Consider the following 17,081-nt stretch of genomic DNA (forward strand, 5'->3'; position numbering starts at 1 on the left):
AATATTTAGCATTGTATGAAGCTCTCAAAAGTGTATGTAATGTTATGATATGGTACATGTAGTTTTGCAGCTTACGTTTTCTCAGTCGTATGCTTTTAAGACTTATTCTTGTTGATAAACGTTGCACAAATTTATTCATTTTTTACTGGGTGGTAATATTCCATTGTATAAATATTTTGCAGTGTTTTTTGCATTCTCCTATTGATGGATAGTTCATTTGTTTTCAACTTTGCCCTGTTATAAACAATGCTGAAGTGACCTTTCTTGTTCGTTGTCTCCTTGCGTACATGTACAAGAACTTCTCTGTGGTATACGCACCTATAAGGGAAATCACTGGGCTATAGGATATGAATCAGAAAATTTTTTTATCTAGAAAATTGAAACCTTGGATAGTCATTCCAGAAAGACAGACTAAAATCTTTTCAAATTGTCCATAATTAGTTTTCATTGAGAATTAGAGTCTGATTTGGCTAGAATTTCTTCTAGAGCAACTACCACCCTCCCATTCCCCCACCGTAAATTGTGCTGAAATGAAGGGCGGGACCAATCTATAGTCAATGAAAAAGTCTGCTTAGAACCTAGGAATTGTCATAGTTCCGAGGCCCATCAGCCCTATGTTCTATTGTTGACAATGGCTCCAGGGACCTGCCATAGGGAGGTATGGTTGTCTTGCTCCCTGGGTATCTAATGGCTTCCTGGTGGTACTGTATGGTTTTAACCTTTTAACATTCTTCTGTAGGTGTTTGCTGAGAGCAAGGATGAAATTGCATTGGTGCTTTTCGGTACAGATGGCACTAAAAATGCCCTTGCTCATGAGGATCAGTATCAGAACATCACAGTGCACAGACACCTGAAGCTCCCAGATTTTGACCTGCTGGAGGACATTGAAAGCAGAATCCAACCGGGTTCTCAACAAGCTGACTGTATCCTTTATCGGCCAGAGAAGACTCAAGAAATTTCTTTTAATCTGGGGAATCATAATCTAGTTTGGTGCGGTTCTCTAAGAGTCTCAGCTCTGACCATATGGACATTTATGGCTCTGAGGTCATAGTGGTGATGTGTGTTAGGATTCAATGGAAAATTAATCAGGTTGGATTGGGTGTCTGGATTCCAGACCCTCCAGAATCTCGCCCCTTCTTTGCACTAGTGATATCGAAAGGTTATGAGGCATCGGAAGGGGGAGATACCAAGGGGTATATGCTTGTATTGATAACGTGCAGAGCACTGGTGGTGGTGATGGTTAGAAATGCTTAGACATAGGGAGGATATTTCTACAAGGGTATGTATGTCATGCAGGGTCTCTGGTCCCACTCCCTACGCAAGACCGCAGGATATGGTGAGGCCAAAAAGGAACAGCAACGGAGCCATGGATAGGGGGTTCACACCACTATAGTCTCACTGGCGGCTGGGTTGGAGACACAGGAAGCAAGAGCCACACAATCCACAATCCGCTGTCCGCTTCTCTGCCAACCAACCAACCAACGTAGCCATGGCAGTTACATCAGTAGCCAATGGCTAACTGGTTACAGCTTATGGCCAACTAGTTACAGCTGACAGCCATCTACTACCTAAGCCAGCACCTTTCCACGTGAGGCTGAGAGCCCGGAAACTGCTCTCGGGGACTCTGTCCACACAGTATAACATTAGCATTCTCCATGCTTTCCTGGATGGAGGTTAATTTTGTGCCCCAAATCAGACTGATATTCATTCAGACTGTGAGATTTCCAGTTTCTTCTATAGGTGCCCAGATTTTAAGGGGTTACTCTTATTTTTCCAATTAGTAGTGCCATCCCTGATCACTGGGAGGTCCTGCTATGCTGAGAGTAACTTACATATGCCATATAATACGACTCACTTCATGTTTAAGAATGGACCTGATCACAAAAAACGGGTTCTAGTTAGTGTAAAATGGCATCATAATTTTTGGTTAAATAAGTGAACTATGTTAGATTACCTTTAGTTTATTTTACTTTTCCTGGTTATGTTTCAGGATGTACACTTTGATATGTAGCATATGTGTATATCCCGGGGGTGCCAAAAAAATGTATACACATGGCTTGTATTTATCTTTTATTATCGGTATACATTTAGTATTACAATTTTAATACATTTTTTTCCTTTCTTAAAATGTGTATACAATTTTTTGGTACCCTCTGTATGTTAGTGAAATAAATTTGGGAAGAAGGACCATTGGGCAAATACTTCAAAATAATCACACAGTCAGCCCAGTGTCCACAGTTTCCAGCACTATGGACGTCCTTGGGGAAAAATTGCAAGTTCTTGGGATAAAGGGAAGGTTTGGTGATTATCTTCTGCCCTTAACTAGCTGAGTCCTGGACGCACTCGTCGTGTGCATGGATGTGATTCAACAAGAAACTATGTAAGTTTCTCAACTGAGGAGAGTTGGAAATGAGTCTTTCTGCAAAAATTATATGGGTTGATGTAGTCAGTGCACTGTGTGATTGTTAATTCAACAGCGTGTTTATGTGGCTAAACATTTCACAGAATTCAATGATTCAGTTCATCCTCGTTTTTTTAAAAGTTTAAAAAGAGGAAAGGATATACTTGCTGGGAATTTCTCTGGGAGAAATAAATGTTTGGCTTATTTCAGGTTCCTTTCTATTTGACATAAACTAATTACCAGGAATTTAAAAAAATACTAAGTGGTATGATCCATATGTTATTGAAATTAGATGCATAGTATCTCTGGCCAGCTTCCTAATTCATTACTTATTTAATTATCGGCCTTTAAAATGTGTGTCTCGGAAAACACACATGAACACATCCCTTAACTGTTAGGAAAAAACTTTGCACTAAAATTTCAGGCCTAAATTTGTATTGCCATTTCTTAATCTCTCTAAATCCTTTGGAAAAATCCTGCCACTAGCCCTGTGAGTGGGATCAGACCAGCGTGTTTGGAAAGTGAACCCTCGCAAGGCTGAAGTTGTAGTACACTGGGAGAGTTCCTTGTTTATATTCTGCCTATGCATAAGCTGGAAAGGGGTCCTTGTTGATGATAATGGCCACATCTTAACTGAAGTTGGAGTTAGAATATCGGGACATAATATTTCTGCACCTTTTTTGTAATTTAGAAATTTTTCCTAAGATGTTAAAAGTATGTTATAATCGGGTGATTATGTTTTTGGTAGGACCATAGCTGAGCATCAATAACACATGGACTTCTAGGAGGTAATCACATTTGTGAACTGTATTTGGATTCATCTGTTAGCCTCTTTCTGCTTAGAGAACACGTGCATTTGAATTTGTAGGAAATAATTTAGGAGAATGATTTCTTAATGTGCTGACTCTCTCTTTTAGAGGAAAGAAGTTTGAGAAGAGGCATATTGAAGTATTCACTGACCTCAGCAGCCCATTCAGCAAAGATCAGCTGGATGCTATAATTCATAACTTGAGGAAATCCAGTATCACCCTGCAATTCTTGTAAGACCGTACGAATAATGTTTGTAAACAAATTCTGTGCTCTCAGAATGTAGTGAGTGGGGCCCCTTTACAGAGCACTTGTTCTCAGGAGTCTTTGCTCTGCTGGGAGTTGGAATCTGTCAGGTGACCGACCTCAGCAAATATTCACCGATTACTCTCTCTGTTCCAGGAACTTCTGATTTTTTGGTGATAAAGGGATGAAAGTCATGCTGAAACCCAGGAATTTAGCTCAGTAGCAGACTGTTCACTGTGCTTAGGCTCAAAGAATTGAGGAATTAGAGGAATCTTTTGAGGACATTCAGTTCATCTCCTGCCCACACAAAGGGCTTTACCCAAACAGTGACCAGATTGTCAGTGTCTTTTCTGAAACAGCTCTAGAGAACTGTGTCTTACAGTGGATATTTTTAGGGTAAAGAGGAATGTCAGCTGGGAATCATTTCAAACACATATAATGCTTATTTTTAACTCTTTTTCAGATCTAAAGAATATGCACACATATATAAAATGTAATTTGCTTATGTGTGTTTAGAAATGAGGTATACGAACTTGGGGTAGGGGCATAATGGTATATTTCACAGTTTGTTGAGAAGAGAGTCCCTCCCCCAGTAACTTTAATTTCCCCTCCAGGCATTTCCTTTCTTTATCTTAGGTCCCTAACAGAAAGTTCTTTCCACTACACTAATCATTCCTGCTGTGTCTGAAACCTATTTTTTCTTGTCCTATTTTTGGTGAAAGCAGAGTGGTAGTATAGGATGTTAAATTATTAGGCTTCTGGGACACTTATTTTTCAGACTGAGAGCTATACTAAGAAGCCTCCAGTTCAGAGTGGTAAGCCTTTGGCTTTAAAATGCCTGCCATGGGGAATTAAGCACTTCTCTTGCATGTATGTACCTCTCAGAACTGCTGAGGGGCATCTCCTTTCTGTAGAACTGTAGAAAAATTGTTCAGAGTAACCCATCATGCTGATACTTAAGATGGTACTTCAGAGAAATTAAGTGCTTTTAAAGTGACACTTCTCTCCTTATTGAGTTGAGGTTTTTCTCAGCACTTCATAAGCCCAGCTCGGCTTCTGTTCCCTGTTCATAATCTCAGAATGTCTTTACGTGGCTGAAACATACTGCACTTCATCAGTGTCACTGGAAAGGGCTGCTTTTTTTCCACATGAGTAATATGGTAAAGCGTGCTAAAGAGGGAAACATAGCCTTGTCTTCTACTTGTTCCTTATGTGACCAGTTGTATTTGTTCTTGGGTAATGTGCTTCCTTCCTGTGCCACAAACCTCCAGCATACAAAGTAGAGTTTTGGTTTTATTGTGTGGTATATCCTGCGTTTGATTGGTTGTTCCAGGTGAACTGAAAAAATACCAGTAGGTCAGAGAAGTACCGTGTTCAGAACAGGCCTGTTCCTTGGACCTAGTTTTTAGTTTCTACTGCTGAGAAAGTTTATTTCTGGTTTAATGCAGGGTAGCAGGAACTGTTATTGTATCTTGTTTATTCAGGATCACTTCCTGACTCTTCATTTTCATATCATTCTTCCTTTCTACCTGGTGAATGTTAAGGAAACAGCAGTGACCTGGTGCAAACACTCTGTGCCACACCCTGCTCCTCGGAAGCTCTTTATCTGATGGGTGATACAGGACATGCAAATCCGTCCCGCTAAATATATGTAGAAAAAATGAAACTAGGAAACCCTGTTTTAATTATAGCAAACAAAATGACAAATCATCTTAAAAATAACCATCCACGTACGGGTGACCCACAGGTAATGTGAGTGAACTGAAAAGATTGCTGAATTCAGTTTCCATTTCCAAGGGCAAAGTAAGGTCATATGCGATGTGGGAAGCATGTCGCCCTTACAATCAGGTGACTGAGTCTTGGCTTCATTACTTAGGAGCTGTATGTCTTAGGCTCAATTATTTCATCTCTGTAGCTTTAGTTTCTTTTTAGAATATAAAGGTAGAAATCTCTATTCACCAAATAAGTAAGGATTAAATAAGATTGTTTACATGATTTGTAAAGTGCTGTACAGAGTATTATCATAAAATGTGGTTGATTTTTCAGTTTGTATATTGATGATTGAATATTCCCAGGATTGGTAATCCCCATCTAGTTTTAGTCTCATTTCAGTCAAACAACTGGAGTGAAACATAAAAACAAAATGGGTTTTACTTATTTCTAGGAATTACCAGATTTATGTATAGTAATAATGATAACATTTTTGAATTTTAAGTATTTTATACAAATTCTCTAATTTTTATAACTTTGATGGATTAATGGGCAGTTAGTTATTTAATTTTGTCTGCCTAGAATATCACCCAGCTGTTTTCTAGGAAGTATTTCTAAACTTGAACCTCATGGCTTGAAGGAGGACTGACATCTTCTAGATCTGGACCCCAGACTACCACTGATTCCTGGTGTTTTTGAATTTGAGATTAGAGGTTTAAACACTGAGTCTGTCTTTGGTAGTGAAGTTGGGCAGTGTGAGCTTGAATGTGTTCCGAGACAATGTGGAGGAAGCCAGTCCAAGAGAATGAAGCCAGCATAAAGACTAATGACTAAATACGAAGGGAAAGAGCGAGAGGGTCAGATAATCTGTATGGTGTTTAAGACACTGGGTGTGGTCATCCCTAGGCCATGTGCCATCCTGCCCTTTGCATTATTTGGTTATGTAAGCCAATGAATTTCCCTTTTTTACCAAATCAAAGAGGCTTCAATTACTTGAAACCAATAGAATATTGACTAAGGTAGATAAGTATCATTTGACAGATGAGAAATTTAAAGCTCAGGGAGGTTGGCAAACATGCCCATTTTCTCATTGCTAGTGAGTGATAGTCACAGGATTGGAAGCCAGTTTCTTACTTGGCTTCAGACCTTGTCTTCTTAACTACTGCTGATCTTTCTCTGATAGTTTGCCTTTCCCAATTGGCAAGGAAGATGGAACTGGGGACGGAGGTGATGGCAACTTGCGCTCGGACCACCATGGACCTTCCTTTCCTTTAAAAGAAATTACTGAGCAGCAAAAAGAAGGTATTCGGATGGTGAAAAAGGTGATGATGGCTTTAGAAGGTGAAGATGGGCTGGATGAAATTTATTCTTTCAGGTAGGAAGTGAAAACCTTGATTACGATTTTCAATTGTACCCTTTTGAACAGAGGGCTTCCTAATGGTTTTCTTTTTCTGGGCCACTATTAAATTAGCAGTTATTCTTTAATAAACACTCTGATTTTCATTAAAGAAATGGTACACTAGCCCGTAATCTCTTTTTAAATGTGTGTGGCTGGCACAAGACTTCTTGTTTATTTCCAGGACTGTGTCAGTGAAGTTTGGAAATACATAGATACCACAAAATATTTAGCAAGTAAAATGTAAAAGATGAGGTAGTAGATTTCTCTTTTATGCCAAGCTTGGGGCACATCTCTTGGGTCCTTCCTTTTCATGTACCTACAAAAAAAATTTTCCTAATTATAAAAACTGGCAGATCTGAGATACGCAATATCCCCTTATCCTCTGATTTAGGTTTATATACTGTAATACAGTGAATAAAAAAAAAAAAAACGAAACAACTTTTGGTCACAGAATGATTTGGTCAGGCAAAACAAACCAAAAAAAAAAACCCAAATGTAAAGAATTTACAATCTTGTTAATGTTTCATGTGGGTTTTATAAAGGCAAAATGATTTTTGAAATATAAATCCTTGAAGTACCATACAACAATAAAGCAAACTGCTTTTTTCACCATCCAGTTAGAGACTATCACCTTTATCCATGTTATTCGTGGTTGAAATTGGACATACACTTAATTTAGAGCAAAGAACCTGAGAGGAGTCGGAAGCACTTAGAACAGCATGTGTTTGAAGGGCCTGATTGGGTAAAGGTGGAAACAGAATACTTTACCGTGTAGCATGGCTGTGTAGTTTCAAATTCTCTGGGATAGTCACACCTGATGTTTGCAAATTAATTCCAGTTTATCAATAAATATACAAAATACAGGCAGTTTAAGTGAAGTTCTCAGTTGAAGTAAAGGTTCAACAATTGGGACTTTTTTCAGTAGCTACATTGTATATCTGCTCTAATTTCTTTTCTCACCCGCAATTATAAAATATTTCTGGTGAGCTATAATTGACAAGCAATACATTCTGATTTTCTAAACATGAGACACCCTTGAAAAATTACAGGTAAATGGGAATTTTGGAAATTGAATTGCAATTTCACAAGGGGTTGGCAAAGGAATCAAAGGAATCCTGTGAAGTGACATTTCTTGTCATAATCATGTGTTCTTACTGTAATGTGTTCAGATATGTGTTCCTAAGTTATTTCTCTTTCAAATTTGGACACAGTTTGTTCTAATGTGAGAATACATGTCTTAAGCTAATGTATTCACCATCCTGTCATAAAGAAAAATTATGGGCCAATACAAATTACTGATAAAAACATTAATTTTTCTGTAGCATAGCAAGGAGGGAAATTATTGACTACATAGTGTGCCAGCAGTTTGAAGCTACTTTGGTTTTAGGTCTGCCATGAAGGTGTGGACCAGAACTTTATCATCCAATATAGTACCCATTATCCACATGTGGCTATTTAAGTTTGAATTCATTAAAATTAAAAATTTAGTCCCTCAGTCACACTATTTCCAGTGCTCAATAGCCTATTGGACAGGGCACAGTTAGAAATAGAACATTTCCATCATCGCAGGAAGTTATACTGGACAGCTCTGAACTAGACTTTTCCCCATCTCGAAGATCTTAGGATGATAACTTGACTTCTACGTGGGGAGCTTCACATCTACTTCAAAGCTGTTGTTCCAAATGTTACGTATTAGATGCGGGCCTTTAGAACGTCCCCTGAAACATGCGTAGAATTCAAATCTCTTGATGCTTTTAGACGTGACTCATACTTGGACTGGACTCATACTCTGTCCTATGAAACAGATTAGACCTGGTTCAGACGCACTCAGTCCCCAACACGTCCAAAGCCAAGGTCTATTACAACTTTGGAAGGAGGGCGTCAGATAGAATATCTGCTACTCATTGTAAATTATTTCTGAAAATTTGAGTGTTTTGAGGCTTCTTTGTCTGTAACTCTGGATAACGTCACATAATTCTCCTTACCTCTTTCTAGATATGTTTTTCATCTATACCAAGGGGATCAGTCCAGTCATAGTCTGGACTGTATGCTTTGAATGTGTTTGCTCATTAATTCCTTTGTTTTTTGTTTTAGTGTCTACAACAGCTTTCAGATATCTCTGGTAATCTTTTCTGTTGTGTTTGATTTAGGGACCAGATAAAAATAGAACTGATCTTGGTTTATGTTCAACTAATGTAACACTTTACATTGTGTTTGCCACCCTCCCTAAGTCTCCCTCTCCCTCCCCAGTAAGAAACCTAGAGTTCTCTGTTTTACCTCAAGACTGAAATGCGGATTGCTAAGTTATTTTATCCCCTGGGAAGTCTTTATTTAACTCTCTCCATTATGGGCATGTACAGATGCCTTTTATTTAAGAGAATTGGAATTAAAAAAGAATTGTAGAGTTGTGAGCAGTGACGTTATAGGCTGGTGCCCACCCTGCAATATCCTAGACAGGGGTTCTTAGTGTGGTTTTCAGGGAGCTGGTGAACCTTCTATATTGTGTGCAAACTGATTTATGAGTGTGTTTTCATCATATCCTCAAAATGTCCTTGGTCCTGAAAAAAAATGTAAAGAACAACTGGCCGATTTGAAAGAGCAGATTGAATAAGGGAAGATAGAGATGTTCACTTCCACCTGTCAGTAAAGTCATTCAACTCCTTCATCTTAGGCCAACTCATTTGTGTCCTGGCTCTCTCTCAGCTCGTGATTGTCACATTCCTGCCATCCCCTGCTGTTCCTCTCTGTCTGATCAACAGCAGTGCACTTCTCATTCTAGAAAACTAAGCGCTTCATCCAGCACAAGTTAACATTTTTAAATTGTTGCTTTCATTATATATTTTTCTTTATTAAGTGAGAGTCTGAGACAACTGTGTGTCTTTAAGAAAATTGAGAAATCTTCCATGGCCTGGCCCTGTCAGCTGACCATTGGTTCCAATTTGTCTATAAGGATTGTGGCTTATAAATCGGTAAGTGGTAGGTACACGTTTTTTAAAGAAATGTTACCTGGCAGACTAATATGCTTACATAAGGAACTGACAATTCATGTGTGGGCTATTCAGTACCAGGATTACTGCTTTTGTAACTGCTTTCCCTGTTTATTTCATCTCTATTTAGCTTTTATGAAAAAGGCATGCTAGGTAGGAGAGGAAGTTGTACGAATTGCCTCTAATGGAACTTGATTCCTTCCTCTTTCTTTCTCTCCATTGATAACTGATTGTTAATCATGAGTTCCAGGCCTTTCTCTCTTTTTAAAGAAGGAAAATAGAATGCATCAAGCTGGGTCATTGTAGTATCGTCACAAAAATATAGGATATACACCAACCAAATTACGAAGTTCAGATTTTTGAAAACTCAGTTACACCTAATTCTGTTATTAAAGGTACCTAGGAAGTATGAGAATGTATTGACTTGTTACTGTGAGATTGCCTTTTGCAAAACATGTACATTTATACATAATAGCACACTTTGAAGAGTGAGTTGCTTTTGGTAATTATTTGTTGAAATTCCAGTTTGAGTATAAGTCTCTGATCCATGCTTCCACATGACCCTCCTTACCTTTTTTATTTAAATATACAAAATTAATATATAAAAACATTTAAACATACAAAAACATGTGTTTATATATTCAAGTATTTTTTGTACATTCAAGGACTTAATTCCAGTACACACTCTACACCTGTGAAATCTTTGCAGGTATATCTTTATTTTGGTTTCTGTCAAGGCCTACAATAGTGTCCCTAAGAATTGAGAATACAGTCTCCTCCCTTCTTTCTATCTTTTTTTTCTCCTCAAATTTTCTTACTGATTTCTGAGTACTGGTACACTACTCTCCCTTTCTTTCTTGGAAAACAGAAAGTGTCTGAGTATATACAAATATTCATATTTACCTGTGGGTTACCCTGGAGGGGGATGAAATGTTGAAAGAGTTATGAAATGAAGTAAAATTTCCACAATAGGCAAGAGCAAACAAAACAATGTTGAGTAATTATTTTGGTGGTTTTTTTTTTCTGTAAAGCAGAGAATATATTATATTTTCACCTTTGTCGATTGGAATCCTAGCTTTCTATATTTTCTCTTTATTTTTTTCTTTGGAAATAAGATTCAACAGGGGACAGCTAAAAAGTCTTGGACAGTTGTGGATGCAAGAACCTTAAAAAAAGAAGATATACGAAAAGAAACCATTTATTGCTTGAATGACGATGATGAAACTGAAGTTCCAAAAGAAGATACTATTCAAGGTATGCCAATAAGAGGTTCCACTTTTGCCTAAAACAGATTTTCTTCAAGGTGATCAAAGGCAGGCTGAGATTTGTTTATTTGTTTACAGATATTTCTCAGTTCTAGAGATGTACCGCTTTGAAGGGATTGTGAGACACTGGGTTCTTTAGCTCATCTGTTGGGTCTCAGGCAGGATGGTTCCCAGGACTGCGTTTGGGTCCATCTCTCTGAGTTTTAAATGTCTCAAGTGACAGGACTATGACTTGACTTGTTTTAAAGTTTGATATTTACTAGCTAGGAAAATGCTTATGTTACTGTGGCTGAAGCAAGTTTTTCAAAATGTATTCTATTTTATTTTTGACTTCCATGGTGATTATTTTCTTGAGTGCCAAATTCAGATCTTATATCCTGACGGATGTGCTCACTTAAGGTAATTTAGGGGATAAGAAAAATGATTTGTGTTTGTTTTATTGCTTTATGTTCACTAGGATCTTTAAAGTTGTACCCATTTGACCTGTATGGTGTGTCTAGATGGCATCTCTATCCAGGGGGCTTAGAAACTAGCTGAGAGCGTCTGAATGTTCAAGAGCTAAACTTATAAGGTACCAAATGATAGTGAAGATAGAAACCAGGGTCTTTATATAAGTTTATTTCCAAACTATACTTATTGCTACCCAGTATAGTTTTAGTTTGCAAGTCTTGAAATAAATGCCTTTCATCTGCAACACTGTATTTTGCAGTGTTTGTGGATATTTGTATGTGTTGTAGAGGCAGTGGGGGGAAATGATTAAGGTGGTGGTGGTGGTGGTGGTTAGAGTTTCTTTCTCCTGATGGATTATGTACAGAAAGTAATCAGTACGTACCCTACAATCTCTATTAATTTTTTAATTCAATTCAGTAGTCTAATGTAGTTAAGAACATGAATTTTTAAGTCAGACCTGTTTTAGACTTATGTCCTTATCACTTGCTAACCATTTGATCCTACTATAATGATCCACCCATAGTAGGAAGAGTAGCATGATGAAAGACAAAAGACCAGGAAAGTAGAAGGCCTTCTCAGTGATATAAGATAGTTGGGATGGTGTAGTGGGCATATACAGATTGGTACTGGAGGGTGGTAGCTAACAGATACCCTGTATTTTGTTCTGTAATCTTCACAACAGCCTAAGGAAGCAAGTACTCTTGTTATTTTCATTTTATACATAAGGGAACTGAGGCCGAAACATACTCATTAGTGTATTCAAAGTCACACAGCTAACTAACAGAACTTGTACCCAGCTCTGTCGTACTAAGAAGGGATTTGAATGACAGGCTGAAGAGTTTATCCTTAATTTTGAGAACAGCATGGAGCCAGAATGTCATTGGAACTGTGTTTTAGGAAGATTAATGTGACAGCTGGATGTAAGGTGGGTTGGAAGGAGAAGACACTACAGATAAGCGTGCCAATTCTTTTGGTTGCAAACAAAGAAAGGGCTTTGGTTATCTTAGACAAAAGGGAAATTTATTGGTGGAGCAATGGAGAGGGAAAAGTTAAAAATTGTCTGAGTTCAAAGAGCATAGACGTATAGCTTTTCTGTCTTAAACTTTTTTGCAGTTATCCACATACTTCCTTTGCCTGTCCTCCACTCTCTGCCCTGTAACATGTAGAGTTCTCTTTCTTACACAGAGGGACGAGTATGTGTGGGCAAAGGAATATGGTTATATGTTGTTGTCTGTTCTTCACTTCTTGCTATGTACAAAAGTCAGTTGTTGATTTGCCCTTTAAACAGATGACCCAAAAAACACAAGACTGTTTTAATGAGAATTTTCAAGTTACCGTTAAATGATTCAAGTAAGAAGATGTCTGATGACAGAGACAAGTTAGAAAAAACATTTGGTTTAGATACCACTCTTAATCACATGCCATACATTTCCCTGTTTGTTTCCTGTGGGAAATTTTATAAAAGACATATATAAAAGTACAGTTGTTTTTCTTTAATTAAATATACGACATCAATAGATTGACAGGAACAAATAAACACGGGGTCACAGACTGTGCCCTCAAACACGTGTCTTTTGTTTCCTGGAGTAAAGGTGTATGTGCTTTTCCTTTCTTTTTACCCAAAGCCAGAATCCTTAGATTTTGATGATCCTTCTCCCAACAGAACATTTTAGACTATATACTGCAATAGCATGACCTTCTATAGAGCAGAAGCCCTGGAACAGGTTTGGAGTTTGTTTTTAAGAAGCCAAGAGCCAAAAAAAAAAAAAAAAAAAAAGAAGCCAAGAGCCTATATTTGTATGAGTAACCCAAGTAATAAAAAATAAAAAAAAATAGACAATGCAATCCCAGAAATAAAATTAATTAAATGCAGAAAAATATCCAACTTATCAACTGAATGCTTCTAAATAGAAGAGTTCTGGCTTCTTCCATTAGGCATTTGTATATCTCCAGCGTGCATTTTTGAGAACATTTTTTGTTCTGAAAATTTCCTATGTGCATTTTTTCTCCGTGGGTCTCCAGGATTCTGAATAAATGTGTTCTTGTTATGTTTACAAATCACGATTGTGCTTTAGTCAACTGTGGTTTATCTTTGGAGGGTATCTAGTACATTACATTTGCTACATTCTTTTTTCTAGGCTGGATAATCATTAAGGTAACTAGACTGCAGAATATGTACTTAAAATTAATTAGATTTCAATTGACTCTATATTGTATATGTTGTTTATGTATCTGCTGCTTTCCTCCTGTTGATCACAAGGGGCAGAAATTTGATTCCAGGGAGTAGTATATGGAGGCTTGATCTGGAGTGTGCCTTCATCGTTCATGTAGGCAGATGGCTGATTTCAGCTCGTAGAAAATGAGCCCTCGTGCACTTAACAGATTCTCTGTTCTTGTCCTCCAGGTTTCCGCTATGGGAGTGATATCATTCCTTTCTCTAAAGTGGATGAGGAACAAATGAAATATAAATCGGAGGGGAAGTGCTTCTCTGTTTTGGGATTTTGTAGATCTTCTCAGGTACAGCACTTACTATACTAATTGTAAACAAAATAAGTGAGCTTTTCCTTGTTGTTATTTGAGATGGTGTGATTTTGATCTGTCCTTTTATTTGTAATACATGTTTATTTCACTTTTAGTTTTCCCAAAATGTAGTCTGGGAGTTAGTGTCTCTGTCTTTGAGAAAAACCAAGATGTAGAGAAGTCAGCATGAATCAGAAGAATAGATTCAATTGAAAGTCTCTTCTTAGCTTTGCTGTCAGTCCTAGCTCAAAGTAGTCTTAAAGAAACAGTATCTAGTTGTTTGCTATTATATTGCTTTTTCTAAACTGTTATGTATAATGGAGTGTTTTCTAGGAAATGAAGGTCTAGCTGGGTGTTGAATGACTATAGACCTCTTAAAATATCGTTGATTTATGCCAGTTACTCTTCATTTCAATGCCCAACAAAGATGTCTAAGATGTGAAACTTGTCCTTAAGTCATATGTTTTTTTAGACACCAATGCAGAGCTACATGAAATAGACACAATGGGAAATGCAGTAATTCACTGAAGGCTGTGGGATACTGTACACTATCCTAGAAAGGGTTATTAAAGATTCCTGGGGATCTTAGATGAAATTGTTCTTGAGGTAGACAACCAAAAAGAATGTATAAGTATAAAATGTATCTTTCCAGGCTCTATAGGAATGAAAAGATTTTTTTTTTGATTCTAGATTGGCTCAATTGAGAATTATAATAAAAATAATTCTTACCCAGTATACTGGGTTTAATCTTCCTCGTGTTGCTCAAGCTCAGTGTCCCTGTGTGGTTCCGTGTTAGAATAATTCAGTGAGGTCAGGGAGGATAATTGTTATGATATGCCCAAACTGTTACATGCATTGTTAAGACTCATAAGCTGAAAATTACGAGGATTTACTTAAAGTTGATGTGATTTTAATGATGAAAAAAATGCGTTTTGGAAGTTGAGTCTAATAATTTTCTAACAAATTACACTAAATATGCTTTTCTTTAAAATTACTCACTTTGGGGAAGTATATAAACTTAAAACTTATGGTTATCAATGGCAATGCTTATGAATCTTTTTCAGTGAAATAGAACCTTTATTCAGACCTGTTTGTAGAAAGTGGCCTATTGGGAAATGGGTCTTCCTAATTCCAGACAGGCAGAAAAGACCTAGCCTATACACTTACACAGCTGTAAGTAAACGTCAGGACTCAAAAAATTTAAATCACCTGTGCCAGGGTGGGAGTGGAGCCTAGTTAGTTGAATGACAAAGCAAAAAAGAGTGAACTGAACAAAAACTACATTTTCCGTTTTTATTTTTTATTTATTTATTTATTTAAACATTTTGTTGGGGAAGGGGAACAGGACTTCATTGAAGAACAGTGTGTACTTCCAGGACTTTTTCTTTTCCAAGTCAAGTTGTTGTCCTTTCAATCTTAGTTGTGGAGGGTGCTGTTCAGCTTCAAGTTGTTGTCTTTTCAGTCTTAGTTGTGGAGGGCGCAGCTCAGGTCCAGGTTCAGTTGCCGTTGCTAGTTGCAGGGGACGCAGCCCAGCATCCCTTGCGGGACTCGAGGAATTGAACTGGCAACCTGGTGGTTGAGAGCCCACTGGCCCATGTGGGAATTGAACCAGCAGCCTTTGGAGTTAGGAGTGTGGAACTCCAACCACCTGAGCCACCGGTCTGGCCCTCATTTTCCGTTTTTAAAGATTTTTATTAACTTAAAATTAATGTTTAAGTCATGAAGTATTTTCTAAAGAAACTTTTTGTTTAAGCTCTAAATTATTTGTATCTCAAGTACAGTCTTAGACAGGCACAATAAATATAATCACAATAGTTACCATCTGTTGAGTGATTATATTTCAGTCAATATACTAAGCATTTTATATAAATTCCTATTTAATTCTTATTACGACCCTTTTAGGTAGGTGCCATGATACGTATTTTATACATTAGGAAATTGAGCTTCAGAGCTGTGAAGTAACTGGCCAAAGGCCACCTCGCTAGAAGGTGGTAGAGATGGGCTTTGAAGCAGGTCTCTCTGACTCCATAGCCAGTGCCATTAGTAATCTGCCTCCAGATGGACACCCTCATTTCTGAATAGTCTAATTTTACATACCTGCTTTCGTGTATTATCTTAACAAGTGCATACACACATCATAAGAGAAAGATTTTTTCCATATCAACTAGATAAAATATAAGCATGCACCTATTAACAGATCAGTAATTATCTTTAAATTAATAAGGTCACATATTTTTCCACATTCCTTTAAGTGAGGGAAACTAACATTTCTGGATTGAATTGATGTGAAACTTTTCATTATATAAAATAGGTTTTTTGGTTTGGGGTATGTTTTTCCTTTTTAGAATTGTGAATTACTCTTTTAAATTTTCAAGAGTCCCTTCAATTTGTCTTCCTCCAAGCTGTCAGTATTCTGGGTATCTAATTATATGATGGATAAGAATTTAGCCAGAACTTCTCTGAAATGGCTGGCTGTCTTTTCAAAAGTTATTTAGGTGCCTTAGCTCTTTTTTAATCAATCAAGAACTATTACAGATTTTAATACCATGTTTCCCCAAAAATGAGACCTAGCCGGGCAATCAGCTCTAATGCGCCTTTTGGAGCAAAAACTAATACTAGACCCAGTATTATGTTATATTATATTTTATATTATATTATATTTATTATATTATGTTATACTGGGTCTTATATTAATATTTGCTCCAAAAGGCACATTAGAGCTGATTTTCCAGCTAGCTCTTATTTTTGGGGAAACACAGTAGGAGGGCAAATAAATCTATATAAATGTAGCAAACTAAAAATATAGGATCATTCCCATATTTCTTCAAATAATGGTTTCAAATGAGGAATAGAAGTGGAGGTGGAGAGTGTTTGAATTATGTAGGCTTCACCCCCATACCTTTGAGACTTCATCTTCCTGAGCTGTGAAACTGCTCATAATTTCTCAGCTTTGGAGGTGGGAGGGCAGTGTCGTACTCCAAAAGCAGTTCCCCAGATGTACTATGTTTTTCTGTCACTCCAGACTTATTCTCACTGTTATCTCTGCTCAGGACACTTGTGCCCAGACTCTATCAGTTCCTGTACATCCTTAAGTCCTACCTTAGGTGTCACCATGTACAGAAGCCTTTCCTGACCCCACATGGCCAAGCTAGATGCTGTCCAGATGTGCCCTTGTAGCACCAAGCTGTAATTCTGTACTGTAGCTCTGTATGGTAGTACTGCATTGCGGTCTATTTCATATTTATCTGTCTAAGCTCCTCGGGACAATACTATATCCTATTCACTTTTGTGTTACA

The 17,081-nt window shown here is 37.5% G+C and overlaps 1 protein-coding gene across 3 annotated transcripts in view; it reads left to right on the plus strand.

The window, feature by feature from the left end:
* Positions 1-17,081, plus strand: part of XRCC5 (X-ray repair cross complementing 5) — an 84,207-nt gene that overhangs the window by 6,331 nt on the left and 60,795 nt on the right. For all 3 annotated transcript variants that reach the window (XM_081051180.1, XM_081051182.1, XM_081051181.1), the window contains 7 exons: positions 740-923; positions 2,332-2,380; positions 3,319-3,441; positions 6,348-6,539; positions 9,418-9,532; positions 10,666-10,804; positions 13,670-13,782. In XM_081051180.1, coding sequence (XP_080907306.1) covers positions 740-923; positions 2,332-2,380; positions 3,319-3,441; positions 6,348-6,539; positions 9,418-9,532; positions 10,666-10,804; positions 13,670-13,782 — 915 coding nt within the window. The remainder of the gene's footprint in view (positions 1-739; positions 924-2,331; positions 2,381-3,318; positions 3,442-6,347; positions 6,540-9,417; positions 9,533-10,665; positions 10,805-13,669; positions 13,783-17,081) is intronic.

Source organism: Rhinolophus hipposideros, assembly GCF_964194185.1.
Source record: "Rhinolophus hipposideros genome assembly, chromosome: 6".
NCBI classification, from domain to species: Eukaryota; Metazoa; Chordata; class Mammalia; order Chiroptera; family Rhinolophidae; genus Rhinolophus; species Rhinolophus hipposideros.